The following is an 18990-nucleotide window of genomic DNA, read 5'->3' as shown; positions in this document are numbered from 1 at the left end:
TGTGACTGGCTTATTTCACTTAGTGTAAGGTTCGAAAGTTTCATCCGTGTGGTAGCATGTATGTATAAGAATTTCATTCCTTTTTAAAGCTGAATAATATACATATATTGTATATGTGTATATATATCACATTTTGCTTACCTATTCACCCATTAACGGACATTGGGGTTGCTGCCACCTTTTGGCTATTGTGAATAATGCTGCTATGAACATTGGTGTACAAATAGCTGTTTGAATCCCTACTTTCAATTATTTTGGGCTTATACCCAGAAGTAGAATTGCTAGATCAAATGAGAACTCTATTTTTAATTTTTCAAGGAACTGCTGCAGTGGCTGCACTATTTTATATTCCCATCAGCAATGTCCAAGGGTTCCAACTTCCCCACTTCCTCACCAACACGTTTTTTAAAATAATAGCCATTCTAATGGGTGCTTTCCACATATTTTGTAACATTTGTTCCCAGTTTACATTTTCTTAATATTATAAATGGTGTCTTTTTTTCAATTTCTCTGTCTCTAGAAATCTTTTGGTTTGAAATCATTTTAAAGTAACAAAAAAGTTGCAAAAACAGTAGTCCCTTCAGGGTGTACTGAACCCTATATATTCTATGTTTTCTCCTGTGCACACAGGCCTATGGTAAAGTTTACGGATTTTCTTTGGCGTATCTGAATTGCCTGCATCACTAGTCTTGTGCTCTGGGGCCATCATTAAGTAAAACAAGGATTGCCTGAGCACAAGGACGGAAATATCAGTCGATCTGATAACCAAAACGGCTACTAAGTGACTAATGGGTGGAGAATGTATACAGCATGAAGATACTGGACAAAGGGATGGCCCGAATTCCAGGTGGGGCAGAGCAGGACAAAAGGAGATTTCATCATGCTGCTCAAAATGGCATGCAACTTAAAACTTACGAATTGTTTCTTTCTGGAATTTTCCATGTTATAATTTTGGACCATGCTTGACTGCAGGTAACTGAAACTGGAAAGAGAAACAATGGATGGAGGGACCACTATACACAGAATTTTTGTTCTCCTTCACCCAGCTTCCCCTAATGTTATCTTGCTTAACCATAGTACAATAATCTCAATCAGAAAATTAACGTCATTACAATACTATTAACTAATTTACAGATCTTACTTGATTTTGGCAAATTGTACAGATCAACAAATGTTCTTCTCCTGGTTTGGGATCCCGTTCAGGATCCCACATGACATTTAGTTGTCATGTCTTCTTAGTCTCCTCCACACTGGGAAAGTCCCTCAGGCTTCATCTTTCATGCTTTGACACTTTTGAAAAGCACTCGCCAGTTATTTTATAAAATGTCTCTAAATTTGTTTGGTGTTTTCTCATGATTATATTCACATTATTCATTTTTTTGGCAAGAATCCCTCAGAAGTGATGATGTGCCCTTCTTAATGCATGATATCATCACGGGGTGCATGACGTCAACATGTCCTGTTACTGGTAACTTGAACTAGCATCACTTCGGTGAAATGGCATTTTGCTAAGTTTCTTCATTATAAAGTTATCATTTTCCCCTAAGCATCTTGTGGGGAGATACTTTGAGACTGTTCAAATATCAGTTTCTCATATTTTCATCCTCTAATTTTAATATCCATCAATGATTCTTGCCCGCAACACTTAACTGCAATGCTTGCCAAACAGTGATTTTTCTATTTCCATCATTTCCTTCTATTTTAATTAGAATTCTGCAGGAAGGAAGAGCTATCCCTTTTCTCCTGTTTATTTCTTCAACTATTTCAATCAGCATGGACTCAGATATATATGTTCTATGGGTTATAATCTATTACTTTCATTATGCATTTTGTTGCTAAAATTGTCTCATATTCGAGGGTTCCTTCTATTTGGCTCCTGTGGCCTTTTGATGTGGCCTCCATCATTTTGGGGGCCCTTCCTTACTTTCTGGCACCACAGGACATTCCATACTCATCTTGCCCCAGCTTTGGAATCAACTGCTTCTCCAAAGAACCCTGGTTCTTTTATTTAGAAACCAAGATCTGAAGACTAGGTGTGAACATTGCTATTAAGGTATGATTGCTGTTAGGCCATTTCAGTGGACAGAGATAGAAAATATATGTACACACATATCTCTATCTCTATCTCTGTCATCTATATCGATATAACATCATGAGTTCATAGTCTAAATCTGTTGTTTCTGGTTTCTGTAGACTCTCAGAATGGCTTGCCTTCTCAAGTGTTTAATAATCTTTGTGTTGAGCTCTTTGCTTGATCTTAACCTGTAAACGTCTTGCAGGCGTTAACTTGGAGCCATTTCCTTCAGAGCAGGCTTGCTTCTGCTTCTGCTTCTGCTGGTAGCCAAGGGTACCTCAACCCAACACCTCTTCAGCCCTGATGAGGGTTTCGGCTCAAAACAGAGTTTTGAACTTAGTTCCCACTCACCACTCCATGCTGCCTTTCCAAAGTAGTGTTCTTACAATCAATAGTGCTACCTTACTCCTCCCACTGGCCTGCCTCTGGTTTGGCTCTAGGTTGATGTATGTCACCCTACTGTGTCGGAGCCCCACTGTACAGGCCCTGGCCCCCCACCTCTATGGCCAACGCTTCTAGCCATCAAACTTGGCCTCTCAGTTCCTGACCACTCCTGATCCAGATTTTGTTTTTGTTTGGGGGTTTTTTGTTTCTTTGGTTTTTTCTTTGTTTCGTTTTTTGGTTTTTTGTTTTTTGTGTTTTTTTTTTTTAAGGGATGGTCCCTGGAGTCCTCTCCTTTTGCAAGACCGGTGGTGTCTTGGTGTGTGTATAAGCAAAGTTTCAGTTCTGCGGAAGTTGCAGGAGAACTCAGAACTCAGTCATTCATGACAACAGAAGCATAGCACTTTCTAAAACCTTAAAAAAAATTAGGGATGGGGGTGCCAGCAGGGCGGGGCAGGGGACAAATTATATTAACTAAGAAACTTCAGAAGCAAAGAGAGGGAACTACAGAGAACATCAAAGTTGGACTCCAAATTGTTCCAAGCCAGAGAGGCCAATTTCTGGTCTGTGGCTCCTATGCCAATCTCTGATGTTTGGGAAGTGGTGTCAGTAGAGACTGAGCTGAATCCTTTCTTTGAACAGATGGTAAGCAAACACAGCTTGAAGGTGAAGCTCAAGTCCCAGCAAACTTGAACCAGCACGAGGCAGCCGTACGCCCCTGTTCCTGGTCTCTGCAGATGCTGTTACACATGTTGAAGGCCATGGAAACCAAGCAGGATGAAAATTTCACCGATATCCTGAATGTGGTGGGGGAGTTTGGCACATTCCAGCGGAGGCTGGTGGCCCTCACCTTTATCCCCAACATCCTGTTGGCCTTCTTCATGTTTGCTGACACCTTTGTGTTCGCAGCCCAGAAGCCCTGTTGTAACACCAGCTGATACTAGCAGTGGGCCCCAACCCGTCAGAGGCTGAGCAGCTGAATGTGACCCTCCCCTGGGAACCCAATGGCAGTTTCCAGACGTGCCTCATGTAGTTGCCTGTCACCTGGGATCTGGATTCCATCATCCAGTTTGGCCTCAACGACACACAGTCATGCCAAAATGGGTGGATTTATCCTGACAGCAAGAAGTGATCACTGATCAATGAGGTGTGCCTCGTCCTAAGTTGTGTATAGCTATCCCATGGGCCCAGAGATGTTCCCTCGCCCTCACCAAGCAGGTGGGGAAACTGAGGCTCAGGGAGGGGAAGCAGTGGGCACAAGGTCACCCTGCAGAGGGAGGGCCAGGGCAGAAACTGAGGATTCCTGCTGCCCAGCCCTGGCCATGTCTGTCTTAGCCATGAAGCTAGAGTGGATTGAGGGGTAAGAGACAAAACGCTGATGGCAGGGTTTGCCATCTGTCCGGGGAATTGCTTCTGTAGTTGTGGCTTCCCCCTCTGAACTCACCGAAGGTAAGGAGTTGGGGAAAGAAACAGCTTTGATCAAGATACCTCTTACAGAATTTCTCAGTCTAAGCTGCATCCTGAGCCTGCATAGGACAAACCTGCCCAATATGAATCTCTAGGCTGGGTCCCAGCATCTGTATTTGGGGAAGGGTGCTCAGTGATGCCAGCTTTTACTCAGTGGCGTCTCCATCTGTCCACCCCCCACCCCCCTGCATTCTTGGTCTCTGCCTCTGGTCCCTGTCTCCAGGCCTGACTCCCAGAGTCTGCCAGATGCAGGACAGGAGCAGAGGTAACAGATGAGGCATGCTATACACACAGTTAGGTGTCCCTGTCCCAGGCCCCTTCTGCCTAAAAGCCCACCCTGGGAAGAGGCTCAATCTCTGGACCCAGAAGACTGATCTGGGTTGGGAGGCCTGTGGCCAATCTCTGCATATAACCTCCAGTTTGACGTGGTGTGTGGCAAGGACTTAACGTGGACACTGCAGACCCTGTTCCTGCTGGGCGTCCTGATAGGCTCTCTCGTCTGCGGGTTCCTAAGTGACAAGTAAGTCTCCCAGAGTTTCCCCTGGTCCCTAGGACGCCCCGGCCTCCTCCTGGTGGGCATTCAGAGCTACCAAGTCTGAAGCTGGGGAGGCGAGGTAGGGGTACGCTAGAGGCCCGTGCATGGCTCAGGTCCTGGCCCCGGGTGCCTGGCTGGGCCAGCTGTGGAGGCCCATGCGCTTGGGCTTGGCGCAGCCTCCCTCCGGTAACCGCAGGCTGGGCTGCTACCCCTCCACTCTGCTGTCTCTGCTGGAGCTGATCATCTGTGGCTTCGGCACAGCCTTCATCAACAGCTTTCACTAGTATCTGTTCTTCTGTTTCGGGGTGTCCCGGGCGCAGGTGGCTACAACATCAGCAACGTATCTTTAGGTGAGGCTAGGCTGCATGGGGAGGGTGGGGTGCGACAGGGAGTGTGGGACAAGATGGGACTAGTGGGGGCGGGGCCAGGTGCATGAGAGTGAGGTGCACGGGAGTGGGGGGCGGGGGTGGTACTGTTGCGCTCACTGGGAGCCCAAAGGGCAGAAGTGTGGCCCAAATACGTGGGAAGTGGAAGAAGGAGCCTCCACCCAGACTGCCAGGAGGATGCAAAGAACCTGTGACCGGACTGCCCTTCCACCCTCATCCTCCATCCTACCCGCCTCCTACCCCGCGTTCCCCTCTCATACCCCTTGACACCCTCCACATGGCTTGCATCGAGCTCTGAAGCAGGACCCAGCAAGCAGCTGAACCCTTTGTATGTATTGGCTCATTTCGTCTTGGCAGAACTATTTAGCAGGCGCGGTCCCTTTGGCTCAGAGTTGAAATCCGTGATGGTCCTGATACCCTGGTGGGAGAGTGCAGCCTGGTCGCCTCAGGCACTGTGTTTGTCATCTACACTGCCGAGCTCCTCCCCACTGTCCTCAGGTAGGAGCCTGGTGGGCAAGTGTCATGGGGGGAGGGGAGAGAGGGACATTTACAAGATGAATAGCAGCAACTAAGACTGGCCATTCACCTGTTGACAGGCAAAAATCTCCCAAACGTTGAAACAACAAAATCAGAGGTAAAGGCACTGGCTCAAGGTCAGACCGAGCAAGTGCCAGAACTGGCGTTGGGTCCGAGGCATCTGCCTCTGGTCCCTGCCTTGCACTGACTGCCTGAACCATGTCTGGGCCACTCTGGGGCTCAGGGCCTTCCCTGCGGGGGCCCTCGGCGACGGCAGCAGCAGCATCCTACCCACCCAGCATCACTACCTGCGTCTTCTCCCTGAATACCCCCTCAGCGTTGTATGGGTCTTACTTCTCCCACTCCCAACCCCGTTAAGTAGGCCCAGAAGAAATGTCTCCCTACCCTGAATCAATGGAGAACTATTCATAAATTCTCCAAGGTCGCACTGTGAGTCGGGACAGGGTGGAGGCTGGAGGGTGTGGAGTTTGGGGGACCTGTCTCTTCCACTCTCTCCAGCCTCTAGGCTCCCAAAGCACCGCAGGCAAGCTCTGACCTTTCCTTCCAGGGTGACGGATCTGGGGCTGTTGTCCCTGGCCTGTGTGCCTGGAGCCATCTTGTCGCTGACCCTCATCAGCCAGAGCCTCACCTTCCTGTCCAGTTTTCTCAGCTGCCTCTCAGCCGTTTTGGCCTTGTTCCTCTCCTCCCTGCTTCCAGAAACACATAACCAGCCCCTTTCCGACAATCTGGACAACTACTCCTTACATACAAGGTAGGTGTGTGAGGCCCCTGGGCTCTGGCCAGCGCAGGGCCTGGTTCTCAAGCCCTTGGCAGTGAGACTATGTCAGAGGCTGTCCAGCCCTGCCTCTGTGCCCAAGGGGCCTGTGACACAAGAGCCACTCTATGTCTATAGCAGGATCCCTAGCTCTCCTGGATGTCGCCACCCAACTCCATCCAGCTCAGTCTCTGTCAGCTCCTGTCCTGCCTGGCTTTTCTGACCCAGCCTGGGCTGCGTCCTCCTCTCTTTGCCTTCAAGTGACATTGAAGGACATTTGAAGGAAGTGACATTTGAGTAGGGCTTTGGAGAATGAATAGGCGTTTGCCCCATGGTAGAGAGGGAAGTGGAATGCAGCAGAGTAACTGCATAGTAGTTAAGAACACAGGCTCTGGAGACGGGGGGCCTGGATTTCTACTTCTACTTCCACTGCCTAGATGTTCACAGGGAACTTACCTAATATCTCCGAGACTCTTCCTTTACCTCTGAGTTTCTTCATTTGCAAAATGAAATAATGTAGTAACAACAATAGCTAACAGGCATTGAAGGTTTACTACGTGTCAGGTCCTGTTCTATACATGGCTTTTCACGCTTTGTCCTAACAACAACTACATGCAAGGAAGGTCCTGTCACTCTCCCCCATTTTATAGATGAGGCACTGAGGCACAGACAGGGAAAAACATGCAGCCTAGTCTTCCTCTCTCACAGGGTTTTTGGGAGGATTAAATCCACATGAAGCACAGTGTCTGACAGGTGGCAAGTGCTCAGTAAATGCTAGTAATGAAGATGGGGGGACAGAACCCCAAAGATGCAGAAGAGTGAAGGTCTGGCTAGGGTCAGGAGATGGAACAGGCTTGATTCTACAGGCAAGGGTTCGTCCTGGGCTCATGGAGAAGCTTGGCTGGGGACCTGCAGGCGAGGGAAAGGCCTGCCTCTCAGGAATGCAGAGCCAGTCGTGGCTGGAGCTGGCCCAGAGTCGCTGCTTTTCTCAGCTCCCAGAAAGTGCCGCTCATGACTTCTCCAATGGCTTCTTCAGGAGCATGATCAGGGATGCATTCTGTGATGATGTGACTGAGGAAGTGGCAAAGAACACCTTTCTCAATGCCATGAATTTGGACCTAGACTTATCTCCACCACACCTTCTGCAGAAGCGACAGCAGACAAGACGGTGACTGAGAGCCAGGCCCCAAAATGATCTCAGGATGGAGCTGAGTGGCTGGGGATGGGGCCATGGATTCCAGGCCCCAAATTCCAGGCCTAGTCCACCTTGAGGGGCAGGGTCAGTCCTGCTGTGAGGCCAGCCCTTGATATCCAAAAATGGCCCCTTCTGGGGAGCTAAGATGTGGTTAATTACAATAAACCGTGTCGGACTTGAGGTGACTGGCTCAAACCTGACTGTGTCTGGAGAACCCAGAGACCCAGGGCCAAAGGCTAGTGAGTTGGACAGGTTCATCCAGAGTCCTTAATGTCTTTAGCTAACCATTGGGGACAACCAGGAGCTCTCTGGATGGGGTGTGGGGTGGGCCGTGTCTGTGAAGACCAGGAGTAGGCAAGGACAGGACTGTGCCTCCACCCTGCCCACAACCTGTAGCCCAGGCAACTGCTCGGGTGGGTGGGCTTCCAGCTCCAGTGCAAGCTGAGGACACACTTCATGGTCCCACTGTATGTACCTGTCAAGGCAGGGATGGGATGTGAAGGAATAATGAGAACTTCTCCATTTGTACCATGGCACGGGGCTTTCTCACTCAGTGTTTCCTTTGACGCTCCCCAATAAGCGTGGCCTTGGGGGTTACCCATCTCAGCCTCCAGGGGGCGCCTTCCCTGATGGCTCCAGCTTGGCTGACCTCTGACTTCCACTGCCCTGAGAACAAGCCCCAAACCCCAGCTCATGGTTCCAACTGCCCTGAGGGTAAGTCTGACCTTCTCATGAGGGCAGGCCGCTCCCTGAGCGGCCCCAGGAAGCCCCCTCCTCCCCCAATCTCTGGTGGGCAACCATGTGGACTCCAAGTACTGGCATCCCTGAGGAGCGTCTAGGCAGCACCATGCTGGGCAGAAGGGGGGGGGGGGCGCCGCCATCTAAAGACAGAGGCTGGTGGTGGAATTCTGAGCAGGTGAACGGCCAGCTAGGTACCATCTGCTCCCCCTGCCACCCCTGCCCTGATCAAGCTCTGTGGTTTCTGCTCCCTTGTTGGGTCACCCTCCTACCTTCCTCCCCACTCTTGTCCAGCCATGTGTTCCCCTTGGACTTTGGCCCATTTCATCTTTCCCCTTGGCCTCTCTAACTCAGTTCCATACCACAGCCCCATGACCTTCTGTTGCAGTCCACAGAAATAGGCCCGGGGTGCTCCCCTGCTACCCAAAGCCCCACACGAACCCAAGAGTCATCCCTCAGCTGGCTCATTTGCTTCCTGTCCCCCCTCATCAGGTTATTCCCTTGGCCTGAATTTCAATTTAGTTTCCCTTCTCTTTTTATTAAACAGTGATTAAATAGAAGGCTTCACATGCGACCTCCTCCAGGAAGCCTTCCCTGGTTTTTCACTGTACAGTCCCTCACCTGCTCTGAACTCCTAAGACAAGTAAGGATGTCCATGGGCAAGGCCTCTTCCATGGCAGACTGGGCCCTCAAGGCAAAAACTGGGGCTCCTCTTATTCTAAGGGCCCTGTCAGGGTTTGTCCTTTGACCCCACCAGAACAGTTCCGCCACCCTCAGTGTGTGGGGCAGGCCTGGGACTCACCTGAGTGGTGCGGTTGGGGTACTCCAGGAACAGATTCTGGGTAAACACCATTTCTCTCTCTCCACTCGCGCTCTGCTGAATGTCCACTCCGGGCAGCATCTGATCAGCCGGGAGCCTCTGATAGGAGAGCAGCTCCAGGGACAGCGAGAAGGACACGTTCACCTGAGCAGACGTGGACGAGGCAGCACCTCAGGCCACTAAAGGCAGGCGGCAGCTCCCCCACTGGAGCTCCATCCTCCTCCCCCGCCCCTCGCGGCCCCAGCAGGCCCCACAAGGTACAGCTCAGCCTGGAGCCAGCAGAGCCTGCAGCGCCCAGACTGACCCCGCCCTGCCCAGCAAACAGCCCAGCACAGTGTGCCTCCCCCACCAGCACTCGGAGCCCTTCATTCCACAAACACTGTGCCCTGCTCTGTGCCCAGCTCCCACAGGTCCTGAGGGCAATGCTGTGCCTGCCCTCAAGAGCTGAGGGGCTAGAGGGGGAGACTACAAGCCAACCACCCTTTGTCCCCTAGCGCGACAGTGCTGTAAGCAGGCCCATAGGCCTGTGTCTTGATCCTGAGGACAGTGAGGGCCTGGGACGGGTTTTAAGCAGGGGGACATACGGTTCAGCTTTGCCTTCCTCAGAGGTCAGTCTGGCTGCTGTGGGAAGGGGGGCTGGGGGAGAACAGGTGAGTATGAGGACATCAGTTAGGGGTCCAAAGTGTGACTTACGCCCGACAGGATGGGGCTTGGATGTGTGGCTGCCAAACACAGTCCAAGCCCCCCTGGGGGATGCTGTGTATGGCATCCCACACAGCAAGGGATGGTGGGCAGCGCCCCCTGCAACTAGCAACGGCAACTGGACCTGGAGCTGGGATGTGCCCTCCACAACTAAGATTGAAAGGACAACAATTTGACTTGGAAAAAAAAAAAGTCCTGGAAGTACACACTGTACCCCAATAAAGTCCTGTTCCCCTTCCCCAGTAAAATCTTTTAAAAAATGAAATAATAAAGAGCAGAGATTAATGGAATAGAAAACAAAGATGTAACCTAGAAAGTGGAGGCTGAAAATTAGTTAGGAAGATTAATTATATGGGCAAACGGAAAAATCTCTGCCATTAATTCTTTTTTTTTTTTTTTTGCTCCCCGTCGGGGAATCGAACCCCGGTCTCCCGCGTGACAGGCAGGGATACTTACCACTATACAAACGAGGTCTGCCATTAATTCTTAAAAAAAAAAAGAGAAGGTGAAAATAAACAATAGTAGGAATTAAAAGGGAAAAAGTTTTCTCAAAAGGTCAAAAATAGAGCTATCAAGTAAGGATGGCAGTATCCAATCTGATCCCAATGTTTGAGAAGTTGCACAGTGCCCAACAGGCACACATGTCCCCTTAGGACATGATTCTGGTTATTTAAGAATAAAATGAAATAGTGTTTTCTCCTCCAATGTATGTGTATTATTTTCCTTAAACAGCCACTAAGTTGTGAGGACATAAATATGTATTAAGCTGTTTGGACCTAACTACTTAATAAACAGAGCTGTTTGCCATTTCTTTTGATGTAGGAGTACTGTGAAAAAATAGTTGCGCTTCTAAGGGTCTCAGGAAGTGAAAACATTTGGGAACCCCTGATCACATTGAGAGTTGCTAATTGCTCCATCATATTCAATAGTGAATCGACCCCACATTTTCCTGTTCAGGCTCCCTGTGAGTGACAGTTGGGTGGACTCCAGGCTAATATATAGTTTTCTAAATGAGTAGTTTTAAGAGTGAAGAGTTAGGAACATTGGTAGCTTTAATTTCTATCCCTTCTACTTCGAAGACAAAGATAAATTCACTGAACCAAAAATAATAAGAAATTAGGGAATGAAATAGATAAATCAATTATAATTCAGGCTCACTAATTTATTATACATATCTGTTTGACATTTTATAGATTTCATCTCGGGATATGTTAGAAATGAAACAATTCTGTCTATTCTATCTCAAGGGTCGTACAAATTCTTTGTAAGTTCAGTGGGAAGCTATTATGAGGGAAGATAAATGTGTTGAACTATAGCTCTTAGCAGAGCCAACCTCACACAGATTTGTTTGTCCAAGTTTGAGGGTAAGAGGTGGGTCCTGCCTCCAGTTAAATAAATGACTCATGAAGCTGAAGTTAACATTTTTTAAAGCTGACTTTGTGTTGATGTCTGGAGAAAGTGTGATGGACTTTGATGTTTGAGCAAAACAGATTCATTCCAAAGAGCTTTGTGAAGAAAGGTGCTTATTTTCACCAAAGTGGAAATATGCCTGCAGTGTATGCGTTTGTGTTCACCTCAGAAGCAAATCTGATTTTAGGAAAATTAAATGTTGGTGTAGATTTCTTCCATTTTTCTGATTTTTAAAGCATTCGTCCCTTGGGTTCTGCTCTCCCCCCACTACATAAGCGTGTGAGGCAGATAATTAAATCCAGGAGCTCTGAATACATGAAAGAAAGCGCTGGAAAATCATGCTCCAACTTATTAACAACAATCTGTGGGAGTGGGATCTAGAAACTGGTGGTTAGGGGATAACTTCTGCATTTTAATTTACTTTCCATAGAACCCCTTTTTTCTTCCCTAGGACTGTGGGCCTCCCCACTACTGTGAAGAGACACCTCCAGGGAAGTTTCTGCTTTGTTCCCAAGTCAGTGCAGGGGTTCTGTGCAGGGAGCCAAGTTCAAGCTTGAACCATGACACGTGAAAGACCAGCCTCAGGCCATGGCAGTGCTTCCCAAGGGTTCCCCCAAACCCCTCTACTGCTGGGTGCCTATTTTCAGCACATCAACAGGAGGACAACGTGAGAATCATGGATATCTTAGAATTAGGATGTTTGTCTTCATTCCGTGCTAATGGATTGGATCAGACTATAAATGTGCAGTCTCCTCATGAAGGCAAACGGGCGTTCAGACCTCTCTGGTCACAGTGAAAGGGCTGTTACATCAAGAGAAAGGATGAGTCACCAGCATGGGGTAGGTGCCACAGCCCAAGAAAAAGGTACTCAGAACAAGACAAGGCCTCCCTGTGAGGCAGCTTGAGAAAGAGCCAGTGGCCTTGGCCTTCACGAAACCTTTGTATATTGCCACGGCCTTCTCGCAAGGCTGCCTAGAAAATGGTTTTGTTTAGTGGTTAAATGTGGATAACGGAGTCCAAGTTACTGGCTCTGGGCCCAGCTCTGCTACTGATCTTCGGACCTTGGGTGAAGAGGAGGATCTGGGCTCCAGGCAGTTCAGCAAGAGAAAGGTAGGTAATCAGACCATTGCATCAGGGGCTCTGATGGGCTGGAAAATTCCTGGGAGGAGCATCTCACCTAGGTGGGTGTTGGCAGGGCCTTGGGAAGAAGTCAGTTCTAGGGACAATAAGGCGAGGTGGAATGAGGGGAAGCGAATGTGTCCTCAGCTTTATGAAGAAAGGGAGTGGGTCTGATTTTGGTTCTCATTCCCCCTTCACCATGCTGGGCACACATTAGACCATCAGTACTAGTTGACAGCAGGAACAAATGAGCTCTTCTGTGGGGTATTAGGAATTCTGGTTTTAAATACAGAGGTGGGATGTGGCACATGTTAGAGCTGGGAACCACTCCGATTTGCTGGGTCAGGACAGGGCCTGCTGGAGCCCAGTGCTTCCAATCCTAGGACACATTTCCCTGCGATCCCTGAGTCACCACCATGAGTGGACAGCTGTTCCAGTACCCAAGACATAACTATGTAGGTCTCCAGACCGAGGGCCACCAGAGACTGGCAGGGACAAGCTAGCTTCAAGGTGAACCCTCTGACCCAGATGTCCTTGGAGAGACACCAGGACGCGTTAGGGCGAGGCTTTTGCAGAGAGCACATTTAGATGGGGAGGAGGGCGGGGTGGGGTTGGGAGGGAGAGGGCTGTGCAGGGGCCACGGACATGTCGCACAGGTTCCAAGTTCCAGGCGCCGGGCCACATGCGCGTCCCCGCCCCCGTCGTCCGGCAGGCGGCGATAGAGCACAAGGCCGCCTGTGCCTCGGGTCCGGGAGTGCGGCCGGGCGGGGCGAGGGGCGGGCCCCGGCGTCTCCGAGCGTTGGAGCGCAGCGACAGTCACGCCGCGGGGAGCATAGACTAGTGCGCTGCCGGACCTTCCGTGGCCATGGCCGAGCCCGCCACTCGCCGCTGCTGCCTGGGCTGGGACTTCAGCACACAGCAGGTACTGCCGCGGGCTCCGGGTCCGGGAGGGGCGGGGCCGCCTCTCCGCGACGCTGGGAGGGCCGGCGGGGACCCGGGTGCGGGGACTCCTGGGACGAGCCGCGGGCGCGCCTCCCTTTCGGATCACTCGGGGATCCGGCGCCCCTGCCCGACGACTCCTTGCCAGTGCCGCCCGCTCGCTCGCAAGATGCGACAGCGACCGGTCGGCCTGGACCTCGGCCCTCCCGGAAACGGCGTCCTCCCCCTACGCCTCACCCCGTGGCGGGATCCTGCGGGCACGTGGCGGGAAAGTGCCCAGAGGAGCCAGGGGACCCAGCGGTCTCGCGCGCCGTCATTGCCACCGAGTGACAGGGACCCAAAGGAACTCAACTACTGAAAGACAGGGACAGACAGACTGGTAGACGTGCACACAGGCCCAACCAGTGACCAGGAACCAGATCACTGCTCAAAACTTTTTTTTTTTTTTTAAGAGAAATGAGCACAATATACAAATGAACTTTGTTCCATCCTTGGTTGGCACCAGCATGCCCGCGTCAACGGTGCCCAGCACTACTGGCCAGAGGGCGGGCTGTGCTGCTCCCAGGACCTGGTAGACAGGCGAACAGAGTCAAAATTTGCCTTCAAACTAGGCATGGGGTACCAAGGAGCTCCTCAGATTGGGAAATCACCACAGTTGTAGTCAAGCCCCTCATTTCACATGGGTCAGGGAGGCAGGCCTCTGACAATCCATGACCACTAGACCTGTGGGACCTTGGACTAGCCAGGTTACCTTGCTGGGCCTCAGTTTCCTCATCAGTCCAGGAAAGGAATTGTACTGCTGAGTTTGGAGGTCTGCTGCATTAAGACACTGTGTCTCTAGCGCATGACCATCGCCACGGCCCATGGGAACAATAGCCCAGGGGCCTTACCTGGTTTCTCAGGTCCCTGCAGATGTGGACCCCCAGAAATATCTCCAAACCTTGCCTCCCATTCCTTCCCCTCTATGACTTTCTCAGGCCTCCTTGCCAGGTGCAGGAAGCCAGCTCATCTGTGAACATCTGTCTCTAAAGGATTTTGATGTGGCTGTTTGGGGTGGGGGGCAGAGATTCCTTGAGCTACATGGGTCTCAGCTTCTTTGTTTTACTACATCTTTGGGCATGTCCGCAGATGAGGCTCTCTTGTCACAGTCACAGTGATGCACCCCAGCTTGCCAGGAGGTCTCCAGGCTGAACCACTCACTCCTAGGGGGCTGGGCTTTACCTGGTGATATTTGTACCCCTGGACCAGTGTAGAAGCTGAGGAGAATTCTGTACACCATTTTTGAAAAATGCCTTCCAGGTGAAAGTTGTCGCTGTTGATGCAGAGCTGAATGTCTTCTTTGAGGACAGTGTGCATTTTGACAGAGACCTTCCAGAATTTGGGTATGTACCTAGTGTATGTGTATGGGGGGGGGTTGGTTTTGGGGTCCTCAGTCAATCTTTTACATTCATTCACACACTGTTATGGCTTCATCAAACTATAAGAGTGGTTGTCTCGGTAGGATCCTTAGCACTTTTTTTTTCTATGCCTGGAAGGGTCTTTTCTCCATTCATTCCCAGTTCCTTTCATTCATGCATGAATATATGTAGTAGGTATCAATTGAAACTTAGTTTGCGTCAGTCACTGTGCTGGGTGCTGAAATTTGATGGTAAACCAAAAAGAGACATGCTCTCCCAGAGCTTCTCTTTGAGTGGGGAGGACTGCTGTTAATCAAAGAATCTCACAAAAGAATATTTGGTTATAAACTCAGAAAGCCACTGAAGAAAAGGAACCCAATTCTCTAAGTACTTCTTATAAAGAACGTCACCTAGACTTAGAAGGGAGAGTCAGGGAAAGTCCATAAAGAAGTAGTGATAAGCCAAGATCTGAGTCATTGGAGTTAGCCAGGTGATGGAAGGGAGAGAACATTCCAGGCAGAAGGAACAGCATGTGCAAAGGCCCTGTGGCAAGAAAGAGCCCTGCTTATTCATGGAATTGAAGACAGGCCATGTGGCTGGGGAGCAGAGAGGGAGGTGTGGCTGTGCTGAGCCATATAGACCATGTTTGTCTTTATCCTAAAAACTATGGTCAGCTACTGAAGGGCCATAGAGATGGGGGTGAGGTGTGACACAATTATGTTTATGTCTTGAAAAGATCTCTCTGGGTGAAGTGGGAGAGCAGATGGGGGTGGCCAGAGCGCGTGTTGGGAGATCATTAAGGAAGTTTTTCAAGATCATCTGGATGAGAAATGATGGCTTGGAGGAGAGAGAGCTTGGTGGTCAAATTGGCAGGTCTTGGTGCAGAATTGAATGTGGGATGTGAAGGTGAAGTTTCTGGCTGGCCTTTGGGATGGATGGTAGACTGTGGAAGAGAATTGGTTTTGGGGAGAAAGGTCATGAGTTTAGCTGTTACATTAATTTGGTAGGGTTGCCAGAACAAAGTATCACAGACTGGGTGGCTTATACAACAGAAATTCAATACCTTACAATTCTGGAGGCTGGAAGTCCAAGGTCTAGGTACTGGTGGGGTCACTTTCCTCTGAGGCTTCTCCCTGTGGTTTGCAGATGGCTGCTTTCTTGCTGCCTCTCATATGGCCATCCCTCTGTGCGTGTGCACCCCTTGTGTCTTTTGGTTTTGTTATCTGTGTCCTATTATCCTTTTATAAGGACACCAGTCATACTGGTTTACTGTCCACCCTAATGACCTCAGTGTAACGTAATTACTCTTTAAAGGCCCTAACTCCAAATACACTCACATTCTGAGGAGCTGGGGGTTAAGACTTCGACATATGAATTTGAGGGGCACACAGGTCAGTCCGTACAGCTGTGGACTTACTGCTTTTGAGTTAGCTCTGAGAGTTCCTGGTGGAAGTATCCCTCTATGTCTGTTTTAGATGTCACCTCCTTCTTGAAGCCTTCCCTTCTGGCTGTTTGTGCAACACTCACTGCCCATCGTGTTGTATTGCCACCTTTCCCCCAAGGCTGATGTACCTACTTTGAGCTGAGGTTGGAAACCATCTTTCTTTCATATTTTATATTACTGCTGGCCACGTATGTTTGTGTCTTTCAAGGAATTGGTCCATTTCATCAAAGCTATCAAATTTGTGGCCATGGAGTTGTTCTTAATATTCCTTAATTGTCCTTTCATGTATATGTGATCAGTAGTGGTGACTCTTCTATCATTTCTGATATTGATAATTTGTATCTTCTCCCTTTTTTCTTGGTTAGCATGGCTAGAGATTTATCAACTTTATTGATCTTTTCGAAGAGTCGGCTTTTGGTTTCATTGATTTTTCTCTACTGTTTTCCTTTTTTCATTTTCATTGACTTGCATGCTAATTTTTATTATTTCTTTTCTTCTGCGTGCTTTAAGCTTAAACTATTCTACTTTCTCTAGTTTCCTGAAGTGGAATCTTAGCTTATAGATTTTAGCTGTTCTTTCTTAAAATATGCATTTTTAATGCTATAAAATTTCCTCTAAGCACTGCTTTTGCTGCATCCCACAAATTTTTTGTTTGTTTGTTTTTGTTTTCCGACTTTCTTCCACCTCCCTGCCCCCCACTACGGTTCAAGCAGTTGTATCTCAGTCTAGTTGTGTAGGACACAGCTCCCTGGCTCATGCTGGTATTATGAGCCTTGTGCTCCCCCGGCTGAGGCAGTCAGTCGCCAGTCTTCGGTCAGCTGCTCACAGCAGCTCTCGCGGGCCACTCACGCTGGCTGCTGGCCACTCACGGTGGCCACCGGCCACTCATGGCAGCACACAGTAGCCCACAGCAGCTCACTCTGGCTGCCAGCCTGAGGCAGCCCACACCACGCCAACCTCTGGCTCTTCACGGCAGCCCAGCTCCAGGGAGAGCTGTTGTTCACAATCGCTGTTGTTCACAATCTTAGCTGTAGAGGGCTCAGCTCACTGGCCTATGTGGCCTATGTGGGAATTGAACCTGCGACCTCAGCAACCGGAGCGCGGCGCTCCAACCACTTGAGCCACCAGGCTAGCCCATGCATCCCACAAATTTTGATCAGTTATATTTTCATTTTTTTCAGTTCGTTTTTTAGTTTCTCTTGAGGCTTCTTTGACTCATATTATTTAGAAGTGTGTTTGTTAATCTCCACATCTCCAGTTATCTTTGAGTTGTTGATTTCTAGTTTAATTTGTTACGATCTGAAACCATACTTTATATGATTTCTTTTAAATTTTTAAATTCTCTCTCCCTCATTCTTCCATTCAATAAATCAATCATTTCTCTTCATTAGACATCTTTGGGGTGGGGGAGGTATCCATAAGCAAAGTACTATATTTTTTTTTACTCGAAGTTAACATTTTTAAGATCTTTTAAACCATATACATACATACCTAGTTCATTCCTCCCTCACCCCCAGATCGCTTTCTGGTTTGGGTCTTTTTTCTTTTTTTTAACCATCTTATTGAGGTATAATTGATGTAAAATAAATAGCACATACGAGTATATAAATATACAGCTTGATGAGTTTTGAGATATGTGTTCCTCCATAAAACTATCACCAAAATCAAGATAATCAACATTCCTATCCCCCAAAAGTTTTCGCATGCTCCTCTGCAATTCATCCCTCTTCCCCACCCCCAACCCCTGGAAATCACTGGTTTATTTTCTTATCACTATAGATTAAGTTTATACTTTCTGGAATTTTATATAAAGGGCATCTTAATTATGTACTCTTTTTTTATCTGACTTTGTTTACTCAATGTAATCATTTTGAGATTTACCCATATTGTTACATGTATCAATAGTTTGTTCTTTTTATTGCTCAGCAGTATTCCGTTGTATGAATGAATCACAATTGGTTTACCATTAACCTGATGAGGGACATTTGGGTTGTTTCCAGTTGTTTTCCTACTATGAAGAGGCTGTGAAATTCACGTCTTTGTGTCAACATAAGCTTTCATTTCTCTTGGAAACGAAATACCCAGGAACGGCTAAGTCATATGCTAGGTATATGTTTAACTTTGTAAGAAATTGCCAGCTTATTTTCCCAAGTGGTTATTTTAATAACAATATTTTGTCAATAGGCATTGCATTTACTTGGTACATAATTCAAAAGAAACAAAAGGCAGCAGTGAAAAGTCTTAGTCCCTCTGTGATTTCATCTTTCCTCCTGTCTTTTTTTGTATATCCTTGCAGTGTTTTATATTGAAATATCAGCTGATATGAATGTCCTTATTTTCTCCTTTTCTTACACACAAAAGCACACTGTACTTTGCTTTATTTATTTCACAATGGTCTGATGGCCAAGAACTTTTCCCACAGATGCAGCACTTCCTGTAGCCACACCTCCTCTACCTCTCCGAGTCCAGTGGATTTGGGCTTATCCAATTCCACACTCCCGCAGTCCCTTCATGGCCACTGCACCGTGACATCATGCCTGCCTTTCAGGGTGAACCCCTCAGTTTTAGAAGGCTTGTTTTTGCTGGTGTTTTCTGAGACGTGCCACTCTGGGCAATTTCTATGCCTTCTCTTTCCATCTCACTCTGCATTTGCACCTGTTCAATTTAGAGTGCCACTCGAGGTTGGGGAGGAGGCATTTCCACAGGAGGTACCCAGGATCTGCCACTGCTGGGCCCCCGCCTGAGCTGTGTCCCACATTCTCTCTTGTTTTCCTTGTAGCACTCAGGGTGGAGTTCATGTCCACAAGGATGGTCTGACAGTGACTTCTCCGGTCCTGATGTGGGTCCAGGTAAGCCCAGGGATTCCTGTCCCTCACCTGTCCCCAGCCTATCTGACCAGCAGACCTCGTGATTTGCTAGGAAGCCCAAAGGTGGCAGCTCATGAGAGCATTGTTGAGACAAGGTCTTCTTGGGGAAATGGAGTCTGCATGGTTCCCAGGGCCAGCTTCAGCTGGTGTCAGTGCTCCCAAGCTGAGAGGACTCACAAAGGGCATCCGAGTTCTGGAGCCACGGAGGCTGGGAGGTCCTTACTA

The 18990-nt window shown here is 48.7% G+C and overlaps 1 protein-coding gene and 1 long non-coding RNA gene across 2 annotated transcripts in view; one reads left to right on the top strand and one right to left on the bottom strand.

Moving 5' to 3' along the window:
• Window positions 1–6667: 6667 nt before the first annotated feature.
• On the bottom strand, window positions 6668–9019 carry LOC141567176 (uncharacterized). Its single transcript, XR_012489616.2, has 2 exons — window positions 8870–9019; window positions 6668–7205 (listed from the first exon to the last, which is right to left on the bottom strand). It is a non-coding gene; the product is annotated as an uncharacterized LOC141567176 (long non-coding RNA).
• A 3829-nt stretch (window positions 9020–12848) lies between these two features.
• Window positions 12849–18990, top strand: part of XYLB (xylulokinase) — a 39696-nt gene continuing 33554 nt past the window's right edge. Inside the window, exons 1-3 of the mRNA XM_019727608.3 lie at window positions 12849–13040; window positions 14357–14439; window positions 18678–18747. Coding sequence (XP_019583167.3) covers window positions 12984–13040; window positions 14357–14439; window positions 18678–18747 — 210 coding nt within the window. The 5' untranslated portion in view covers window positions 12849–12983. The remainder of the gene's footprint in view (window positions 13041–14356; window positions 14440–18677; window positions 18748–18990) is intronic.

The sequence above is a fragment of the Rhinolophus sinicus genome, chromosome 5, assembly GCF_057876585.1.
Source record: "Rhinolophus sinicus isolate RSI-liver-muscle chromosome 5, RSI-T2T, whole genome shotgun sequence".
Classification (NCBI taxonomy): domain Eukaryota; kingdom Metazoa; phylum Chordata; class Mammalia; order Chiroptera; family Rhinolophidae; genus Rhinolophus; species Rhinolophus sinicus.
The sequence above is the reverse complement of the archived record's forward strand: the minus strand, read 5'-3'. Positions and strand labels throughout refer to the sequence as shown.